The sequence below is a fragment of the Xenopus tropicalis genome, chromosome 7 (genome assembly GCF_000004195.4).
Source record: "Xenopus tropicalis strain Nigerian chromosome 7, UCB_Xtro_10.0, whole genome shotgun sequence".
Taxonomy (NCBI): Eukaryota; Metazoa; Chordata; class Amphibia; order Anura; family Pipidae; genus Xenopus; species Xenopus tropicalis.
This window is the reverse complement of record NC_030683.2, coordinates 2,906,205-2,927,045: the sequence shown is the minus strand read 5'-3', so window position 1 is coordinate 2,927,045 and position 20,841 is coordinate 2,906,205. Positions and strand designations below refer to the sequence as shown.

The 20,841-nt window shown below is 48.6% G+C and overlaps 1 protein-coding gene across 1 annotated transcript; it reads right to left on the bottom strand.

Annotated features, from left to right (window-relative positions):
• Positions 1-2,540: 2,540 nt before the first annotated feature.
• Positions 2,541-13,607, bottom strand: smndc1 (survival motor neuron domain containing 1). Its single transcript, NM_001006856.2, is given in 6 exon segments — positions 2,541-4,194; positions 4,686-4,839; positions 9,693-9,854; positions 10,232-10,374; positions 11,960-12,079; positions 13,568-13,607. Coding segments are annotated over 5 exon segments (717 nt in total). The 5' UTR covers positions 13,568-13,607; the 3' UTR covers positions 2,541-4,056.
• Positions 13,608-20,841: the final 7,234 nt, after the last annotated feature.

Genomic DNA, 20,841 nt, shown 5'->3' with positions numbered 1-20,841 from the left:
TCTTGGGCCTCTCATTGGGCAGAAATGTATTGTATCACAGGTTATTACATAAGGGCCAAACTGAGCTGATAGCAACCAATCAGAAATGAGAATGGCACAGGTTACACACACTGACTGATACAGGGGGGGGTAAATGAAAGCAGAGATTCGATTGGTCGTTGTTAATATGGACTCTAGAGCTGAATGGGTACATTTGGTGGAGGAGGAGGAATAACGGGCTGGGGCTGTTACCATGGTTTGGGCCCCAGGTACTGGTGAAACCTTAAGGCTACAGGGTACAATGACATTCCTGGCAATTCCCTGCTCCCTACTTTGTGGGACAGTTTGGGGGGCCTTTACCGTTTAAGCACAATAATCCCCCCCATGCACAGAGCCAGATCCGTACAGAATGGGAAGAACCTGACTGAGCCCTGACCCCAACCCAACTGCCCCCCTGTGGGATGGAACCCCGACTGTGAGCCTGACCCCCAACATCACTGCCCAACCTCACTAATGCCCTTGTGGCTGAATGGGAGCAACTCCCAGCAACACTGTTCCACCATCTAGTGGGAACCTTCCCAGAAGGGCAGGGGCAGTTATAGCAGCAAGGGGAGGGGCAACCCAACTGACCCCCTGTGGGATGGAACCCCGACTGTGAGCCTGACCCCCAACATCACTGCCCAACCTCACTAATGCCCTTGTGGCTGAATGGGAGCAACTCCCAGCAACACTGTTCCACCATCTAGTGGGAACCTTCCCAGAAGGGCAGGGGCAGTTATAGCAACAAGGGGAGGGGGACCCAACTGACCCCCTGTGGGATGGAACCCCGACTGTGAGCCTGACCCCAACATCACTGCCCAACCTCACTAATGCCCTTGTGGCTGAATGGGAGCAACTCCCAGCAACACTGTTCCACCATCTAGTGGGAACCTTCCCAGAAGGGCAGGGGCAGTTATAGCAGCAAGGGGACGGGCAACCCAACTGACCCCCTGTGGGATGGAACCCCGACTGTGAGCCTGACCCCCAACATCACTGCCCAACCTCACTAATGCCCTTGTGGCTGAATGGGAGCAACTGTTCCCATGGGGGCTGCTCTGGACTAGAGAGGCCCCAGTGGAAGTAAAGGGACGACAGGAACTCCCAGAACAAATGGATGGGCCGATCCCTTCTCCTTATGCCACTGTCAGGCCCCAGACGCCGGTTACTTGGTGCCTTAGTGGGCAGACACGGGGGCTGCTGAGGAGCCTGCGGGGCTTTGGCCGAGTGGATTAAGGGCACCAGATTAGCACAAATCCTCATCTTAACGGCCCCACGGGGGTTATTTTGGGCTCAGCGCATGTGTTTGTGCTACTCCGGCTCTCAGCCGCCCCGGGGGCGGATTCATTCACATGGTGGGGTAAGAAGATCAACTTCATAAAAGGGGCTGTTCACCTTTGAGTTAAGTTTTAGTATGATGTAGAGAGTAATATTCTGAGATAATAAAAAATGAAGACCAATTGCAAATTATTTGTGGTTTTGTAATTATTTCACTTTTTGAAGTTTCAGCAGCTATCTGGTTGCTAGGGTCCAAATTACCTTAGCAACCAGGGAGTGGTTTGAATGAGAGACATTTATAGGAGAGGGGCTGAATAGAATGAAAAATAATAAAAAGTAACAATCACAGAGAAATAGGTTTTAGCTGCCGGGGTCAGTGACCCACATTTGATAACTGGAATAAATCGAAAAGTCGTTTAGAATTGGCCATTCTATAATATACTAAAAGTTAACTGAAAGGTGACCCCACCCCTTTAACAAGCCAGTAAGGCATCAGAGGAGGGAAGTGTCTGGCAGCACCTCAGGCAGAACAGGCTGTACCCCAATATTATAGCAGGGGCAGTGGGTGGGGTAAAGCCCCTCAGCTGTAACTCCCAGCACCCCCTGTCCATCCCAAGCAGCTGGAACTTACACTTTATTTCATTTAAACCTTAAATTTTGCCCTATTGTCTCCCCACCACTGGGAAGTTGTATCAGGAGTCAGAACCAGCAGTGCAGGGAAGGGAAAGGGACAGTGACACATAACTATAAACCCAGTGAGAATGAGGAATGAATGGGTATTGGGGAGTTGTATCAGGAGTCAGAACCAGCAGTGCAGGGAAGGGAAAGGGACAGACACAGTGACAGTTACACATAACTATAAACCCAGTGAGAATGAGGAATGAATGGATATTGGGGAGTTGTATCAGGAGTCAGAACCAGCAGTGCAGGGAAGGGAAAGGGACAGACACAGTGACAGTGACACATAACTATAAACCCAGTGAGAATGAGGAATGAATGGATATTGGGGAGTTGTATCAGGAGTCAGAACCAGCAGTGCAGAGAAGGGAAAGGGACAGACACAGTGACAGTGACACATAACTATAAACCCAGTGAGAATGAGGAATGAATGGGTATTGGGGAGTTGTATCAGGAGTCAGAACCAGCAGTGCAAAGGAAATTAATGGATATTGGTAAGCTGCCTAGAATAAGGCAACAACACAGGTTTTCGGACCATTTTTGGACAGAAGCCCATTGGATACAGGGGGTCTGGCACAAGAAACCTTTATTCTTCAGTTTTACAAAACACGCCCCCCCCACCCCCCGCCATGTTGCCCCTCCCACAGGTGAGAAAACATCATTTAGTTACAATAGGAAAATGTACAGTTGGTGTCAGAAAGACAAACCCAGAGTGCCCGGGGGGGGGGGAAGCAGTGAGGCGCAGGGATACGTTGGCACCGGGTCAGGCAATGAGGGGGGGCACAGCTGGCATCTGCACAGGACACTCTGTACTCGCTCTTCCCTGGAACCAACACACAGGACGTTCCCTGCTACCAAATTAGCCTCCCGCCCCGGCTAAATATTGTCCAGAACATCAGGCACGGAACCCGGCCAATCAGCTTCTCATTAGAAGCGCTAGAGCTACTGGACTCTAGGGGGCGTATTAGCACCACACAGGAGGAGAGAGGATGGAGTGGGAGGGCTATTAAGGTTTAACCCCTGCAAGGGGCTTTCTAGTAACAAAATGGCAATTCCCTATTTACACACGGGATTAAAACAAACTCACAATCGTTACCCACGAGACTTTTATGTACAAAAACGATATATATACAGGGCACGCAGCCCACGCGCTCGCCCTACGACTGTTACACAAATTACAACTGTGTATGAGGAACGGACAGGAACCTTCTCTTGTGGCGGCGGATTGGCCAATCACTGCCCGATCCACTTGTTTGGCCACCTTGGGCTGATCCCATCGCTGACCCATAGAGCGGGGCCTGTAGGTGGATTAAACCTGCATCGACATCCCATTGGGCAAGAACATGAAACCTGCTCAGTTGCTATCTATTAGGCCAGATATTGGGCAGGCCGGCCGGCGGAGGATTTATTGGCCTGTGTGGGTCAGCGAGTGGATACAGAATGACGGGCTGCCCAAATACCCAATATGGCAGCTTACGCGGAGCGACCAGAATCAGCATCAAGCTTTGGTCTGTGTGGGAATCCTAAACTGGGGGGGTTCAGCTTTAAATAGAGCTAGGGTACCTGGCACACAACTTCCGTAACTATGGTAGGTAAATCCCTAGCGATCACCCTAGCAGGCAGCACCGCATCCCAACAGCGGCTAGGAACGACCAACAGTTTGTCAACCTCTAGCTTTGTGCTTTTAACTGGGCACCAAATGCCCCATCATTTAACCCATTGTGCACTGTGTCTCCATTAGATGCTGCCAGTACGTGACCCTGCAGAACCCTACCCCTGGGGCACAAATGACCAAACAGGGCAGACCCCCCCACGCTGAGTCCAAAGAGCATCGGTGCTGCAGGTAAAGAGGTGACAGATTTGCATCCTGTAAGTGGGGGGCATCGGGCACATTAATCACCTTGCACCCCCAGTCCATCACTCTTGCGGCTGAGAGAGGGACATGAAATCAGAGGAGACAGTTCTTAAAGTGAAAGGAGACCGCCGCCTCGATGTTCCTCATACAACAGCCAATAATTTAGTTTTAGAAAAATATATTGATAAAATGCAAAGCCCAGCAGAGAATCCGTCCGGCCAGTCCCGCCGTCACTGGGGCATGAGGTGCCGCACGTTGTATTTGGACGTATCCTGGTACTGTGTCATGGGTTTGTCTGCAATGCCACACGTGCCCACTCCCACCTTCCCTGTCACACTCTCGGGGGAGGCAAAGATACTTCTCTTGACCTGAAACAAGAGCAGATGGGTCAGAATGGAAACATCCGAGAATGGCAGAACGTCCTCTGCCCAGGGGATAATTGGGCCGTAGCCAATAAAAGGATAAGTTCTAGGAGAGCCAAAAGCCTCTCTCTCTCAGCCGGACACACAGCTAAATGCCCAGGTCTGTGGCCATTACTGACTGGCCTTGATGTAACACAAGAAACACTCACACAAGTTCAATAGAAAGGTTAATATTCTCACAGGCACATATAACTGGCAGCCCAGGGGCAATTACACAGCTACGTGCTGAGTAAGAATGGAAAGAGGCAAGTTAGTCAGTGGGCTCAGGTACAGGAGAGGGAACAGTGTAGCCATAGAACAAGGCCAAGGTGTTATGATCAATCCCATGATCCTCCAACCAGCCATGAGTTGTATTTAACCACTAGAGGGCAGCAGGGCTTACAATAATAAACATAACCCAATATGAAGGTAGGAATACAGGGCAGGCAGAACCTTACCTGGCCTTTCTTGTTTTTGGAGTAGGCTTTGTTATTGAACTGCTGCCATTTCACCTTCTGGTCTTCCCTCTCCTGCTCCAGCTCCTTTATTCTCTGGGCTTTCTTTAGCGCTTTCTTCTTCTTATATTCTCTCTGGGCAGCGATCATCTCTTTCCTGCCCAACCAAATGAAAGGGGGTAAGAGAGTTCCTAGGCAACCAGCACAAGGGCCTCAACTCAGTAACTGCCCCAGTCTAAATTATCATCTGCCCAATACCTTTTTTTTTCTTGCACAGTGCGGGGGTTATATAACTAATGGTCATAATATTACTACTCAGTAAAACCCTTAGCAACAATCAGCAGGTAGCATTAACTGAAAAGAACATCTAACTGGTTGCTATGGGTTACTAGGTGAGACAAAACCTAGAAAGCTTTTAAGAAATATAAGTCAGAGGGGACAGTGTTTAATGAATATAAACACTATAACAAGTGATGTAAAACAGCAATCCGGAAGGCAAAGATAGAAAATGAGGAGCGCATCGCGGCCGAGGCTAAAACTAACCCCAAAAAGTTTTTTAAGTATATTAATAGTAGATTGGAAGAAGGCGAATGTCTTTCCTATATTTATACAGGGAGTAAGATCCCAGCCGGGCAATTATAGGCCTGAAATTCGACATCCGTGGTGGGCAAGTTATTTGAAGGCTTGTTAAGGGATCACATACAAAAATATGTACTGGAGAATGGCATTATGGGTAGGAATCAGCATGGCTTTATGAAGGGCAGGTCATGTCAGACCAATTTAATTGCTTTTTATGATGAGGTAAGTAAGAAGCTGGACAGTGGGGGGGGGCAGTAGATATAATCTATTTGGATTTTGCCAAAGCATTTGATACCGTTCCCCACAAACGACTGCTTTCTAAGCTTAGGGCTATTGGTCTTAGTGAAGTCGTTTTCACATGGATAGAAAACTGGCAACAGAGGGGGGTTGTTAATGGCACATTCTCTACTGGGAGTAAGTTCTGTACTGGGTCCACTTTTGTTTAACTTGTTCATAAATGACTTAGGGGAGGGGATTATGGGTAATGTATCAGTGTTTGCAGATGGCACAAAACTCTGCAGCCCAGTTCTACCCAGGGTGTGGCAACTTGCAGAAGAATCTTGACAAACTGGCAATCTGGGCAGCTAAGTGGCAGATGAGATTTAATGTGGATAAATGTAAGGTCATGCACCTGGGATGTAAAAATATGCCCCCACTTATACCCTTAAAGGGACTGCACTAGGCAAATCCATAATGGAGAAGGAGCTTGGAGTCCTTGTAGATAATAAACTTGGCTGTAGCAAGCAATGCCAGGCAGCAGCTGCAAGGGCAAACAGGGTATTGAGCTGTATTAAAAGGGGTATAGATTCACGGGAGGAGGGGGTTATTCTTCCCCTTTACAGAGTGCTGGTAAGGCCCCATCTAGAATATGCTGTTCAGTTTTGGTCTCCAGTGCTCAAACGGGACATTATTGAGTTAGAGAGGGTCCAGAGAAGGGCAACTAAGCTGGTAAAGGGTATGGAAAGTCTCAGTTATGGGGAAAGACTGGCCAAGTTGGGTCTGTTTACACTGGGGAAGGGGCAGTTAAGAGGTGACATGATAACTATGTATAAATATATAAGGGGATCATATAATAACCTAATACTTTATTTACCAGTAGGGCCTTCCAACGGACACAAGGGCACCCACTCCGTTTAGAAGGGAGGTTCCAATGAAATTGTCGCAAAGGATTTTTTACAGTGAGAGCTGTGAAGTTGTGGGGTTCCCTCCCTGAATCAGTGGTACTGGCTGATACATTATATAGGTACAATGAAGGGGAGTTACAGGGGGGGCTGGGAAGTTGTGGAATTCCCTCCCTGACCCAGTTGTACTGGCAGATACATTATATAGTTTCAAGAAGGGGCTGGATAAGTATTTAGCAAGTGAGGGAATACAGGGGTAGGGGGGATAGCTCTCAGTACAAGTGAGGGAATACAGGGGTAGGGGGGATAGCTCTCAGTACAAGTGAGGGAATACAGGGGTAGGGAGATAGCTCTCCGTACAAGTGAGGGAATACAGGGGTAGGGGGGATAGCTCTCAGTACAAGTGAGGAATACAGGGTTATGGGAGATAGCTCTCAGTACAAGTGAGGGAATACAGGGGTAGGGGGGATAGCTCTCAGTACAAGTGAGGGAATACAGGGGTAGGGGGATAGCTCTCAGTACAAGTGAGGGAATACAGGGGTAGGGGAGATAGCTCTCAGTACAAGTGAGGGAATACAGGGTAGGGAGATAGCTCTCAGTACAAGTGAGGGAATACAGGGGTAGGGAGATAGCTCTCAGTACAAGTGAGGGAATACAGGGGTAGGGGAGATAGCCTCTCAGTACAAGTGAGGGAATACAGGGGTAGGGGGGATAGCTCTCAGTACAAGTGAGGGAATACAGGGGTAGGGGAGATAGCTCTCAGTACAAGTGAGGGAATACAGGGGTAGGGGGGATAGCTCTCAGTTACAAGTGAGGGAATACAGGGGTATGGGGAGATAGCTCTCAGTACAAGTGAGGAGGGGGAATTAACAGGGGGTTAAGGGTGGGGGATAGCTCTCAGTACAAGTGAGGGAATACAGGGGTAGGGGAGATAGCTCTCAGTACAAGTGAGGGAATACAGGGGTAGGGGGGATAGCTCTCAGTACAAGTTGAGGGAATACAGGGGTAGGGGGGATAGCTCTCAGTACAAGTGAGGGAATACAGGGGTAGGGAGATAGCTCTCAGTACAAGTGAGGGAATACAGGGGTAGGGGGGATAGCTCTCAGTACAAGTGAGGGAATACAGGGGTATGGGAGATAGCTCTCAGTACAGTGAGGGAATACAGGGGTAGGGGGGGATAGCTCTCAGTACAAGTGAGGGAATACAGGGGTAGGGGAGATAGCTCTCAGTACAAGTGAGGGAATACAGGGGTAGGGGGGATAGCTCTCAGTACAAGTGAGGGAATACAGGGGTAGGGGGAGATGCTCTCAGTACAAGTGAGGGAATACAGGGGTAGGGGGGATAGCTCTCAGTACAAGTGAGGGAATACAGGGGTAGGGGAGATAGCTCTCAGTACAAGTGAGGAATACAGGGGTAGGGGGGATAGCTCTCAGTACAAGTGAGGGAATACAGGGTTATGGGAGATAGGCTCTCAGTACAAGGAGGGATAGCTCTCATACAGTGGGGAATACAGGGTAGGGGGGATAGCTCTCAGTACAAGTGAGGGAATACAGGGGTAGGGGGATAGCTCTCAGTACAAGTGAGGGAATACAGGGGTAGGGGGATAGCTCTCAGTACAAGTGAGGGAATACAGGGGTAGGGGAGATAGCTCTCAGTACAAGTGAGGGAATACAGGGGTAGGGGGGATAGCTCTCAGTACAAGTGAGGGAATACAGGGGTAGGGGGATAGCTCTCAGTAAAGTGAGGGAATACAGGGGTAGGGGGATAGCTCTCAGTACAAGTGAGGGAATACAGGGGTAGGGGGATAGCTCTCAGTACAAGTGAGGAATACAGGGGTAGGGGGATAGCTCTCAGTACAAGTGAGGGAATACAGGGGTAGGGGAGATAGCTCTCAGTACAAGTGAGGGAATACAGGGGTAGGGGAGATATAGCTCTCAGTACAAGTGAGGGAATACAGGGGTAGGGGGGATAGCTCTCAGTACAAGTGAGGGAATACAGGGTAGGGGAATAGCTCTCAGTACAAGTGAGGGAATACAGGGGTAGGGGGGATAGCTCTCAGTACAAGTGAGGGAATACAGGGTAGGGGGATAGCTCTCAGTACAAGTGAGGGAATACAGGGGTAGGGGAGATATAGCTCTCAGTACAAGTGAGGAATACAGGGGTAGGGGGGATAGCTCTCAGTACAAGTGAGGGAATACAGGGGTAGGGGGGATAGCTCTCAGTACAAGTGAGGAATACAGGGTAGGGGGGATAGCTTCAGTACAAGGAGGGAATAAAGGGTAGGGGAGATAGCTCTCAGTACAAGTGAGGAATACAGGGGTAGGGGGATATAGCTCTCAGTACAAGTGAGGGGAATACAGGGGTAGGGGGGATAGCTCCAGTACAAGTGAGGGAATACAGGGTAGGGGGATAGCTCTCAGTACAAAGTGAGGGAATACAGGGGTAGGGGAGATAGCTCTCAGTACAAGTGAGGGAATACAGGGGTAGGGGGGATAGCTCTCAGTACAAGTGAGGGAATACAGGGGTAGGGGGGATAGCTCTCAGTACAAGTGAGGAATACAGGGGTAGGGGGGATAGCTCTCAGTACAAGTGAGGGAATACAGGGGTAGGGGGATAGCTCTCAGTACAAGTGAGGGAATACAGGGGTAGGGGGATAGCTCTCAGTACAAGTGAGGAATACAGGTAGGGGATAGCTCTCAGTACAAGTGAGGGGGAATACAGGGGGTAGGGGAGATAGCTCTCAGTACAAGTGAGGGAATACAGGGGTAGGGGGGATAGCTCTCAGTACAAGTGAGGGAATACAGGGGTAGGGGGATAGCTCTCAGTACAAGTGAGGGAATACAGGGGTAGGGGAGATAGCTCTCAGTACAAGTGAGGGAATACAGGGGTAGGGGGGATAGCTCTCAGTACAAGTGAGGGAATACAGGGGTAGGGGGGATAGCTCTCAGTACAAGTGAGGGAATACAGGGTTATGGGAGATAGCTCTTAGTACAAGTTGCCCCAGGGACTGGTCCAATTGCCATCTTGAAATCAGGAAGGAATTTTTTACCCCTCTGCGGCAAATCAGAGCAGCTTCAGATGGGATTTTATTAACCTACCTGAACCTTCTATACAACATACAACATTCTATCATGTACTTTACGTTTAATACTATTTAATTGCAAATAAGGTCTTTATAGAACTAAATATTTTTGAAGTGCTAAAAAGGTGGCCCGAGAGCCTGATGATGTAAAATCTCTGCCACTATTGGACACTTGCGTTATTGGTGGGGGGCAAATAAGTGAGGTGTTATGCTGAAATGGAAACATACTTTGACATAGGCAGATTGCCGCTGTCCTCCTTGGCTTTCCTCCCCTCCTCGACCGGCCTCAGATTGAGCAGAGACGTGACTTCGGCATTGCCATAGCCAGCGAAGGTTATGGCCGCAGTTCCGTTCTCTTCGTCTATTTCCTCGATCTCCGCCTCGTACCACCTGTAAAGATATCATGGCTGTAAGCATGTGAGTAAAGGCTTGGCAAGGCAACGAGGAAATGTTAAACGCTGCAAAGCAAACCTAGGCTTGGGGGGCTTATTATGGGTAACAGAATGAACGGGGGGGGGGGGGGGGGGCTTTATGCTGTATTAAAGACAAAGCAGTTTAACACCAGCAAGATCAATTGCGTTTCAGAGAGTCGGCAAATTGCATTACAATGAAACGGTGTTCACGTAATATAAACACCCCCCCAACTAAGCAAGTGAGTCCCTGCAGGATTGGGCGAATGGAGTGCAGAGCAAGTAGACATTCGATAGCCAGACCAAAGGCCCCAGCAAAGCTTACCATATCACCCATATACAGCTCACTGCACTTACTGTCCATCATCGCTCCAGACCGCCATGCACTTCTCTCCAACCTTCCATGATTGGCTGCCGCTGGCGGACATGTCGTCGCAGGCATCATCTGCCGTTTCCGAGGGTTGTGAGGATAGAAGGTCTTTGGTTAATTCTATCACTTCCTGAAAGACAAGAGCGAGTGGGAAATTCCGCATGGATACTGGCGCCGTCTCCATGTTAGGTAAGCGAGGGTATCCTTACCCTTTAAATCTATTTATAAAGCCAAGACAGGGTGCCCTATATTGCTCCCTACATGCCCAGCAGAACACAGCAGTGTTGGTTCCTTGGCACAGAGGCTCACAGGCCTGGCACCAGTAAGCTGCTTCTGATTGGCTGCAGGGCATTGCTATAGCTGTGCATCTAATGATATCAGCGTACGGGGGCATCATTGCCAATTGGGCATAAAGCTTGGAAGTCGGTGGCACATTTCTGGGGTAAGAATAACAATTGTGCAAAATACTGAGTGCATCTGACTGCCACACGGTGCATCACATGATCCCACGTGCACTGCACTCTCTCTAGTCACATGGGACAAATCCCAAGACTCCTCTCTGTCTGTGGGATAATGGCAACAGCACCCACTGCTGGAGGGAAGCGGGGAGCACAGCTCAGGTCCAGGGTCAGAGACCCTCACTGCAAGGAGGTGAAGGCCGACATGGACCCTCCAGTTTAGCTGCCTACACTCAGTGGGCAACATCTGGGGTATAAAACCTTGTTTTAAGGGCTACACAATCCATTATTTTGGATTTGGCCAAACACCCCACAAGGGATTGGACATCCGGCTGTCGGTTACTTTAAAACCACATGACCATAAATAAAGGTGCAGTCAAATCCAAATATTGGCCAAATACAGATCCAACTCCTGGAATAGGTAAAGTACTAGTTTTATGCTCCAAGTGAAATAACTGTGCTGCTGTATATAGCCGTGCCAAGCAGCTCTACAACTGACGAGATTTGCTTCCTTACCACCGACATGGTACATCAAGAGCTTACAATCTAATAAAGCATTAGTTTGCTGCCTGTAGAATGACCGGCAATATATCAGATATTTGGAAGGAATTTTCCTAGGATTGAATAATACACAAAAAGGCACTGGAGCCCTTGGGAGGAAGAAGAACCATAATAAAGACCTGAAGGACAAATCCTGCCAGAATGGTGGATTTGTTCTAAAGGAGAAGTAAACCCTTGTAGTAAGTATCTGGCCCCCTGCATGGAGTCTCCTCCCCCTCCTGTGAATCTGTTACTGGCTTCCAGTTTGAACCCTCCATGTTGGCAATTTGTGCCAGTGTTGTGAGCAGACATGGCCGCCACCAAACACACCCCTTTAATTTAGTCACGTATGATTGGGCAGGGCATCTGGTTAGGGCAGTGGGTCTGTTCCATATGCCTTCTAGGAGGGTTAATTTCTCCTTTAACTGCTTTCCTGACACAAAACGTAGACTCCACAGACCTGAATACATTTCTGCATTACGTTACAGGCAATGACAAAACCATGTTGCCTAGAGACAAGTGTCCCTAAATGTTACTGGCACCCAAAGGGTTAAGGGGAAACAAGATCTTTAGGACAATAAAAATGGGGATTGTGCACTGGAAATGCACCGGGAGCAGTAATAAAACAGAGGAGAATAAGGCTTAGACCTTTATCCCATTTACTGGCCGGGCAGGGCAAACAGAAGCCACAGGCCACGCTATTAACAAGGGAATTACCTGCAAATCTTTCTTTAGTTTCAGTAAATCTTCATTCTCGCCATTGGCCGTTAACGCAGATTCAACCTGTTGCAATTGGGCTTTGTAACCCGCCAGCTGCTTAGCTAAATCTTCTGCCATCTGCAAGGAACCAGCAACGGGAATCAGTCATGTACAGTCACTTTATATTAGAGAATAAAACAATTCCTTCTCTGTATATTTGTATTTATACATATGGGTAGGAGGTGCCATAGTGTTTCCCTTAGACAGTACAGTATGAGGGTACAGCTTATTGTGTGCCCAGAACATTCCTTCTCTGTATATTTGTATTTATACATATGGGTAGGAGGTGCCATAGTGTTTCCCTTAGACAGTACAGTATGGGGGTACAGCTTATTGTGTGCCCAGAACATTCCTTCTCTGTATATTTGTATTTATACATATGGGTAGGGGGTGCCATAGTGTTTCCCTTAGACAGTACAGTATGGGGGTACAGCTTATTGTGTGCCCAGAACATTCCTTCTCTGTATATTTGTATTTATACATATGGGTAGGGGTGCCATAGTGTTTCCCTTAGACAGTACAGTATGGGGGTACAGCTTATTGTGTGCCCAGAACATTCCCTCTCTGTATATTTGTATTTATACATATGGGTAGGAGGTGCCATAGTGTTTCCCTTAGACAGTACAGTATGGGGGTACAGCTTATTGTGTGCCCAGAACATTCCTTCTCTGTATATTTGTATTTATACATATGGGTAGGAGGTGCCATAGTGTTTCCCTTAGACAGTACAGTATGGGGGTGGAGCTTATGTGTGCCCAGAACATTCCTTCTCTGTATATTTGTATTTATACATATGGGTAGGGGTGCCATAGTGTTTCCCTTAGACAGTACAGTATGGGGGTACAGCTTATTGTGTGCCCAGAACATTCCCTCTCTGTATATTTGTATTTATACATATGGGTAGGGGGTGCCATAGTGTTTCCCTTAGACAGTACAGTATGGGGGTACAGCTTATTGTGTGCCCAGAACATTCCTTCTCTGTATATTTGTATTTATACATATGGGTAGGAGGTGCCATAGTGTTTCCCTTAGACAGTACAGTAATGGGGGTACAGCTTATTGTGTGCCCAGAACATTCCTTCTCTGTATATTTGTATTTATACATATGGGTAGGGGGTGCCATAGTGTTTCCCTTAGACAGTACAGTATGGGGGTACAGCTTATTGTGTGCCCAGAACATTCCCTCTCTGTATATTTGTATTTATACATATGGGTAGGAGGTGCCATAGTGTTTCCCTCAGACAGTGGGAGGGAAGGGATAAGGGACAGGAATGAGTAGGAATGGGTTGGGGACAAACTACAGGACCAGTCCCGGTTCCGAGTGAATGAGGGGTGAGTACAAACATAAGTGGCCAATGGGGTGTCGGTAGGGGGGAGGGATGGGGGGGGGGGGCTCAGACACACAGTACAAGGCCCATGAGGCCGGACGCCCCGGGGGTAACGCTATAGAGACAGGGGCTGCCCAGCACCACACTATAAGCCAACTCCGACCCCCCCGACCCTCAGTAACCCAGCCCCGGGCCGCTCAGCCGCCCAATCCCCCGGTTTCCCGCTCCGGTCACTCACCGCGTCGCTCTCCGTCTCACAAACACTCACTTCCCGGCAGCCCCTCCTCTTCTCGCGAGAATTCCGGGCTCTCGCACTTGCCCAGACGCCCCGCCCCCGGCTCTTACGCACGCAGAGACGGTTGCCATGGCGACCAGGGGAGAAGCCAAAGTGGCGTCGGTTGCGCTCTAGGGGGAGGGGCAAGAATACGAGAGCCGCCTGTGAGAGAGTCTGTGTGAGGGTTGTCGGGTTGGTGGTTTTCCCGCCAAATTGGGCTACTAGCCCAAGGTACAGTTCTGGGTTATTGTTTGGAGCCTTGGCGGGTTTGTAGTTTATAAAGTAGCCAAAGTTTTTTTTCCCCTCTAGTGTGCCTGTCCCACTGCATGCTGGGTAATGTAGTTTGTATGTAACAATTAGCCTACAGCTAGTAATGATATAAAACTACAATACCCAGCATGCAATTGGACAGTATAGACATTCTGTTTTGTATTCCTTTTTGCTGTTTCAGGCTCAACCTGTCTATTCTACCCCCTGCTCCCTGCTCTATAGGGTATGTGATTGTACTGTTACTTTCTACTGGGATGTGGGGCAGTTCTACCCCCTGCTCTATAGGGTATGTGATTGTACTGTTACTTTCTACTGGGATGTGGGGCAGTTCTACCCCTGCTCTATAGGGTATGTGATTGTACCGTTACTTTCTACTGGGATGTGGGGCAGTTCTACCCCCTGCTCCCTGCTCTATAGGGTATGTGATTGTACTGTTACTTTCTACTGGGATGTGGGGCAGTTCTACCCCCTGCCCCCTGCTCTATAGGGTATGTGATTGTACTGTTACTTTCTACTGGGATGTGGGGCAGTTCTACCCCCTGCTCTATAGGGTATGTGATTGTACTGTTACTTTCTACTGGGATGTGGGGCAGTTCTACTCCCTGCTCTATAGGGTATGTGATTGTACTGTTACTTTCTACTGGGATGTGGGGCAGTTCTACCCCCTGCTCTATAGGGTATGTGATTGTACCGTTACTTTCTACTGGGATGTGGGGCAGTTCTACCCCCTGCCCCCTGCTCTATAGGGTATGTGATTGTACTGTTACTTTCTACTGGGATGTGGGGCAGTTCTACCCCCTGCTCTATAGGGTATGTGATTGTACTGTTACTTTCTACTGGGATGTGGGGCAGTTCTGCTATAACTCTCAGGGTATCTTGGGGCTTCTGAGAGTTGTAGTCCAACGCACCCGTATGTATATCATATCTGGGGTTAATACAACATTCTGAATTCATTGCTGTAGTGACTTCCCAGTGGGACTGGGCACAGAGGGAATAATCAGCCACCCCAGTAACTGGAGAGGGGGCACAGGGCTTGGGTAGGGATTATACGCTTTAAAAAGGCAGATTTTTCCAAATACTTTTCTATTTTTTTAGATTTCTTTTCATTGCGCATATTGGGCTATTTTTGGGCTACTTTTAAAGTGGCTTTTGGCTGGTTTTGGGCTGGTTTTAGAACTGACTGGGCTAGTTTGGAAAAGTAAATCTGCCAGCCCTGTGTGTAGTAGTGACATTTGCAACGTGTGCAATTCCCTGTTTCCCCCCAACCCTCACCGAGAATAAGGGGAGTAGAGCGTGTGTGTGTGTGTGTGTGTGTGTGTGTGTGTGTGGTGTCCCAAAATAACCGCGAAATAGTAATTATTCTACTATGGACCCCATTGGTGCCAACTGGTCAGTTGGTCACATTCTCCCCAGTGGGTCTGTATCCCTGGGAGCCTTGCCTTAGCAACCCCACCAGCAGCCAAATAGGGACTTGCAGTACAACTACAGCTGGGAGTGGTGCATCCTGGGTATCCCTTAATTGCCCCTCACCTGTGCCCCCGATTTGGAGGCCAAATTTTTCTGCCTTGGTGCAGGTTCTATAACATAGAGCTGCCTGTGCTGAAGGAAGAAAATAAAAGGTGGAGGCCAAGACATGTTGCAGTTGGTCTTTATTGTGTATGGTTATTGTGTAGTTACCCAGTTGCAGGGGGGGTTCCAGCAAGTGACCGGCCACTGGGTCGGGTGTATGTATTCACTCCAAATCTTTCAACTTTCCTTTACTTTACACTCAGCCTGAAATATAAATGTAGGGACTAGCGACGAGCGAATCTGTCCCGTTTTGCTTCGCTGGAAAATCTGCGAAACGGCGACAAATCCGTGAGACTTGACCATCATACCTTCCAACATATGAAAAGTGGGACAAAAAGAAATGGCGCGCGTAGTAGGGAGAAATTTGTTTGACCCCGCCCATTGATTGCAACCGCCCCCTGAATACCAGGTATTTAACGTTTGAGCACATTTATGGGGGTCTTGTTCTATGTGTTATTACAGTTCGGCTAATAAAGGTGACGTTGCTCTTTAAGCAGTTCCCCCAAGAGTTTATTAATCTGGGACTGGGGCCTGAGCTGTTAAAATCTGAATTGTCCCTGAAAATGGGCACAGTTGGGGGGTATGTTTACATCTGTGCATTTATTGGCCCTTGGGCAATTGTATGAGGACACAGAGGGAGGACTTTAGTCCGGCCCCCCAACAGTCTGAGGGACCATGAACGGGCCCCTTGCTTAAAAAGTTTGAGGACCCCTGCTCTAGAGGAAAGCCATAGCTCAAGTGATGCAAGTCGGGGAGCCAGGAGCCCGTGAATGAAAAGTCAGGGTGCAGGGTACCATCTAACTGGACATTGCCTGAATATCAGCCAAAATACGGATACATATATTTACCTTTCTGGGTTGCACCCAGTACTGCCCTCTGGTTCCCTTCAGGGTTTTTTTTTGTCCCATGGAAAATTAAAGGACACGTTCCCAGCTTGAATTGGATGCTGCCCTCCTTGTTATTCCAGTTTGGGCCACTTGGGGGCAGTATCTCCCCTATTACTGCAGGAATGTGTAGGGATCGGAAGAGTTATTAATGTAACAAGACAACAGAATTTTACCCAGGGCTTTATAGGGCAATGGGTGACCATATAAAGGCACAAGGCTGCAGGCTGAGTTATACAGGGAACTCTGAGTATCACTCATGTATTATAAGGGATAATGTACCCCCTACTGTGAATGATAAGGATATTAGCAGTCACTGAGGGGTTCTGTGCCCATATAAAGGCACAAGGCTGCAGGCTGAGTTATACAGGGAACTCTGAGTATCACTCATGTATTATAAGGGATAATGTACCCCCTACTGTAAACCATAAGGATATTAGCAGTCACTGAGGGGTTCTGTGCCCCCCATATAAAGGCACAAGGCTGCAGGCTGAGTTATACAGGGAACTCTGAGTATCACTCATGTATTATAAGGGATAATGTACCCCCTACTGTAAATGATAAGGATATTAGCAGTCACTGAGGGGTTCTGTGCCCCCCATATAAAGGCACAAGGCTGCAGGCTGAGTTATACAGGGAACTCTGAGTATCACTCATGTATTATAAAGGATAATGTACCCCCTACTGTAAATGATAAGGATATTAGCAGTCACTGAGGGGTTCTGTGCCCCCCATATAAAGGCACAAGGCTGCAGGCTGAGTTATACAGGGAACTCTGAGTATCACTCATGTATTATAAGGGATAATGTACCCCCTACAGTAAACGATAAGGATATAAGAAGTCACTGAGGGGTTCTGTGACTATAAAAATACCAAGGTGAAGGCTAATAATCTCTGGTTGCTGGGTTACTTTCCATAGCAACTAGAAGGCATTTTTACATTGGAAACTGCAGATATAATTAAAGACCCACAAAGAGAAGTTGGCTGGATTGCGCCAATGAACATATTTTATTTGGAGGTGAAATTTCCCTTTGAATCCTCAGATCTGGCTCAGACCCAGCCCATATATACCCCCCCAAACCTGTAGCGCAGCCTCTCACCTTACCCACCAATCAGCCGCATCCCCCAGAGTTATTCTAAAGCAGCTCTGCTTGGGGCAATTGGGCACCTCTGGGTTACTCACTAGAGGGCGCCAGTATACACACTCATTACAGGAAGGGGGTTTGCTAGTTGCTGCCAATCAGTGTTTTGCCCCATCAGTGCATGTTTTGCCCCTGTGCTATAGTAATAACCCCACCCTATTCTCTATAGAGTGCAGTGCGTGCCTCACAGCTGTAACAACGCGTAGCAACACCGGGTGGCGCTAAAGGCCACAGTGAGACGTCTGCGCTGAGCGAATGAGTCGGGATGTGACTCCGGACAAGGTCACTTGGAAGGTAAAGGTCACATTTTTATTAATTGTTCCTCTGTATGTGATGCACATAATTGGGCCCCTGAACCCCCATACAGCTCGGGGTTATTTCTTTCTATTCTGCTGATTCCCAACCTATAATTTACCAGTTGCAAAAATTACAACTATGAAGTGAGACTCTAATTGTTATTACTGATATTTCTTTTTCTACCCATTCCTATTTATCTCTGGTTGCTGGGGGGTCAGGGGCCCTAGCAACAGCTATCAAAGGGCTCTCTCTCTGCACTGATTTTGCTTCTGATTGGAGACGTCATCCACGTAACGAACTGATCCTTTTTTATGAATAAGGGGGTCCTATTAGGGGGGGCCCAGAAAGGCCTGAAGGTTTATATTGCTAGACCTCAAAACAAATGTGCTGTGGGTTTGGTTTGGAGGTATGACTGGGTGTAATGGGTCATGGGCAGCCATATAAAGGGTGTGGCTTACTTAGGCTATACAATATTTTTATGCAATATGGGGCACCATGGCTATCATCAGTAATCAGTCCCATACTACTAAGTTACCAGCCCCTCCCCCCTTTCAAATGGCCCCAGTTATTAGCCAATCAGTGACCTGGCAACCATGGCCATGCTCTGGGCATATATGTATGAAACGTGTGGCTGCAGCCAGCAACTTGCCCAAATGAGAAGTGTCCTGGTTTTTCGAGATCTGGTAACTTTCTTATATGGGCAGGGAAATGCTATTAATCCGAGATGCCCCTATTCTACAGGACTCACACCTATTATTATTATTATTATTTAAGGCTCAGTTTCCGTCCAGCCACCCTCTAACCCTTCCAGCCAGGGACCGGCACTCGGGTGTGTGGTTAGACCAGATTTTCAGATTCCACCTCTGTTGTTCTCTAAACTCCTCCAGAACAAAGAGTTTCCGCAGCTTTTCATCCACCCGGCGACTCATGAGCGACCTGTCTGCCCCACGGGGCAGGAACCTTATGTTCCCATAGGGGCGGGTACAACCTAATAGCAGATCTGCTGGGACTTCTTCAGGGCACGGACTGGAGCAGGTTGCACAGAACATGTGTGCCCAGAACATTCCTTCTCTGTATATTTGTATTTATACATATGGGTAGGGGGTGCCATAGTGTTTCCCTTAGACAGTACAGTATGGGGGTACAGCTTATTGTGTGCCCAGAACATTCCTTCTCTGTATATTTGTATTTATACATATGGGTAGGAGGTGCCATAGTGTTTCCCTTAGACAGTACAGTATGGGGGTACAGCTTATTGTGTGCCCAGAACATTCCCTCTCTGTATATTTGTATTTATACATATGGGTGGGTGTATCTGTATATATGAGAGGAGGCAGCTGAGTGCTCCCTGTATGTTACTTACCCCGGGGTACAGAGCCCCTGACATGGCGGCTAATTTGCTGTCGCTGACACCGATATTTCGTTTCCAGGTGAGTTGGCCAATGACAGGCCGGGATCACATCATTCATATCCTGCCGTGACGGAGACTCAGCTCTGACTCACTCTGTGTTTTATCTCGACACTTCCAGACCCCTGAGCCGCCGCCTCCTCACCATTCAGAAACCACAAGAAAAACAGTCAATTACAGAACATTTTCTGCCGCCTGTCATTCACTCGGCTCTGTAACCCTTTCCTGTCTGCAGTCCCGGAACCAACCCTCCCCCCTCCTGTGCTGCCTGCCCTGCCTTGTATCCCCGATACTAACCTGTGAGCTGGGTCCTAAATATGGGTCCCTATATGTGTGGAGTGCAATCCCCCTAGAGATAGGGACCTTAGATTGTAAGCTCACTGGGGCAGGGACTGATGGGAATGTGAGAGGGACCTTAGAGTGTAAGCTCACTGGGGCAGGGGCTGATGGGAATGGGATAGGGACCTTAGATTGTAAGCTCACTGGGGCAGGGACTGATGGGAATGGGATAGGGACCTTAGATTGTAAGCTCACTGGGGCAGGGACTGATGGGAATGGGATAGGGACCTTAGATTGTAAGCTCACTGGGGCAGGGGCTGATGGGAATGGGATAGGGACCTTAGATTGTAAGCTCACTGGGGCAGGGCTGATGGGAATGGGATAGGGACCTTAGATTGTAAGCTCACTGGGGCAGGGACTGAGGAATGATAGGGACCTTAGATTGTAAGCTCACTGGGGCAGGGGCTGATGGGAATGGGATAGGGACCTTAGGTGTAAGCTCACTGGGGCAGGGACTGTGGGAATGGGATAGGGGCCTTAGATTGTAAGCTCACTGGGGCAGGGACTGATGGGATGGACAGGGAGGCCTGTAAGCTCACTGGGGCAGGGACTGATGGGAATGGGATAGGGACCTTAGATTGTAAGCTCACTGGGCAGGGACTGATGGGAATTGATAGGGACCTTAGATTTAAGCTCACTGGGGCAGGGACTGATGGGAAGTGATAGGGACCTTAGATTGTAAGCTCACTGGGGCAGGGACTGATGGGAATGGGATAGGGACCTTAGATTGTAAAACTCACTGGGGCAGGGACTGATGGGATGTGGATGGGGACCTTAGATTGTAAGCTCACTGGGGCAGGAGCTGATGGGAATGGATAAGGGACCTTAGATTGTAAGCTCACTGGGGCAGGGGCTGATGGGAATGTGGATAGGACCTTCAGATTGTAAGCTCACTGGGGCAGGGATGATGGGAAGCGGATAGGGACCTCTAGATTGTAAGCTCACTGGGGCAGGGATTGATGGGAATGTGATAGGACCTTAGATTGTAAGCTCACTGGGGCAGGGACTGATGGGAATGGGATAGGGACCTTAGGTGTAAGCTCACTGGGGCAGGGACTGATGGGAATGGGATAGGGGCCTTAGATTGTAAGCTCACTGGGGCAGGGACTGATGGGAATGTGACAGGGACTTTGGCCTGTAAGCTCACTGGGGGCAGGGACTGATGGGAATGGGATAGGGACCTTAGATTGTAAGCTCACTGGGCCAGGGACTGATGGGAATGTGATAGGGACCCTTAGATTTTAAGCTCACTGGGGCAGGGACTGATGGGAATGTGATAGGGGACCTTAGATTGTAAGCTCACTGGGGCAGGGACTGATGGGAATGGGA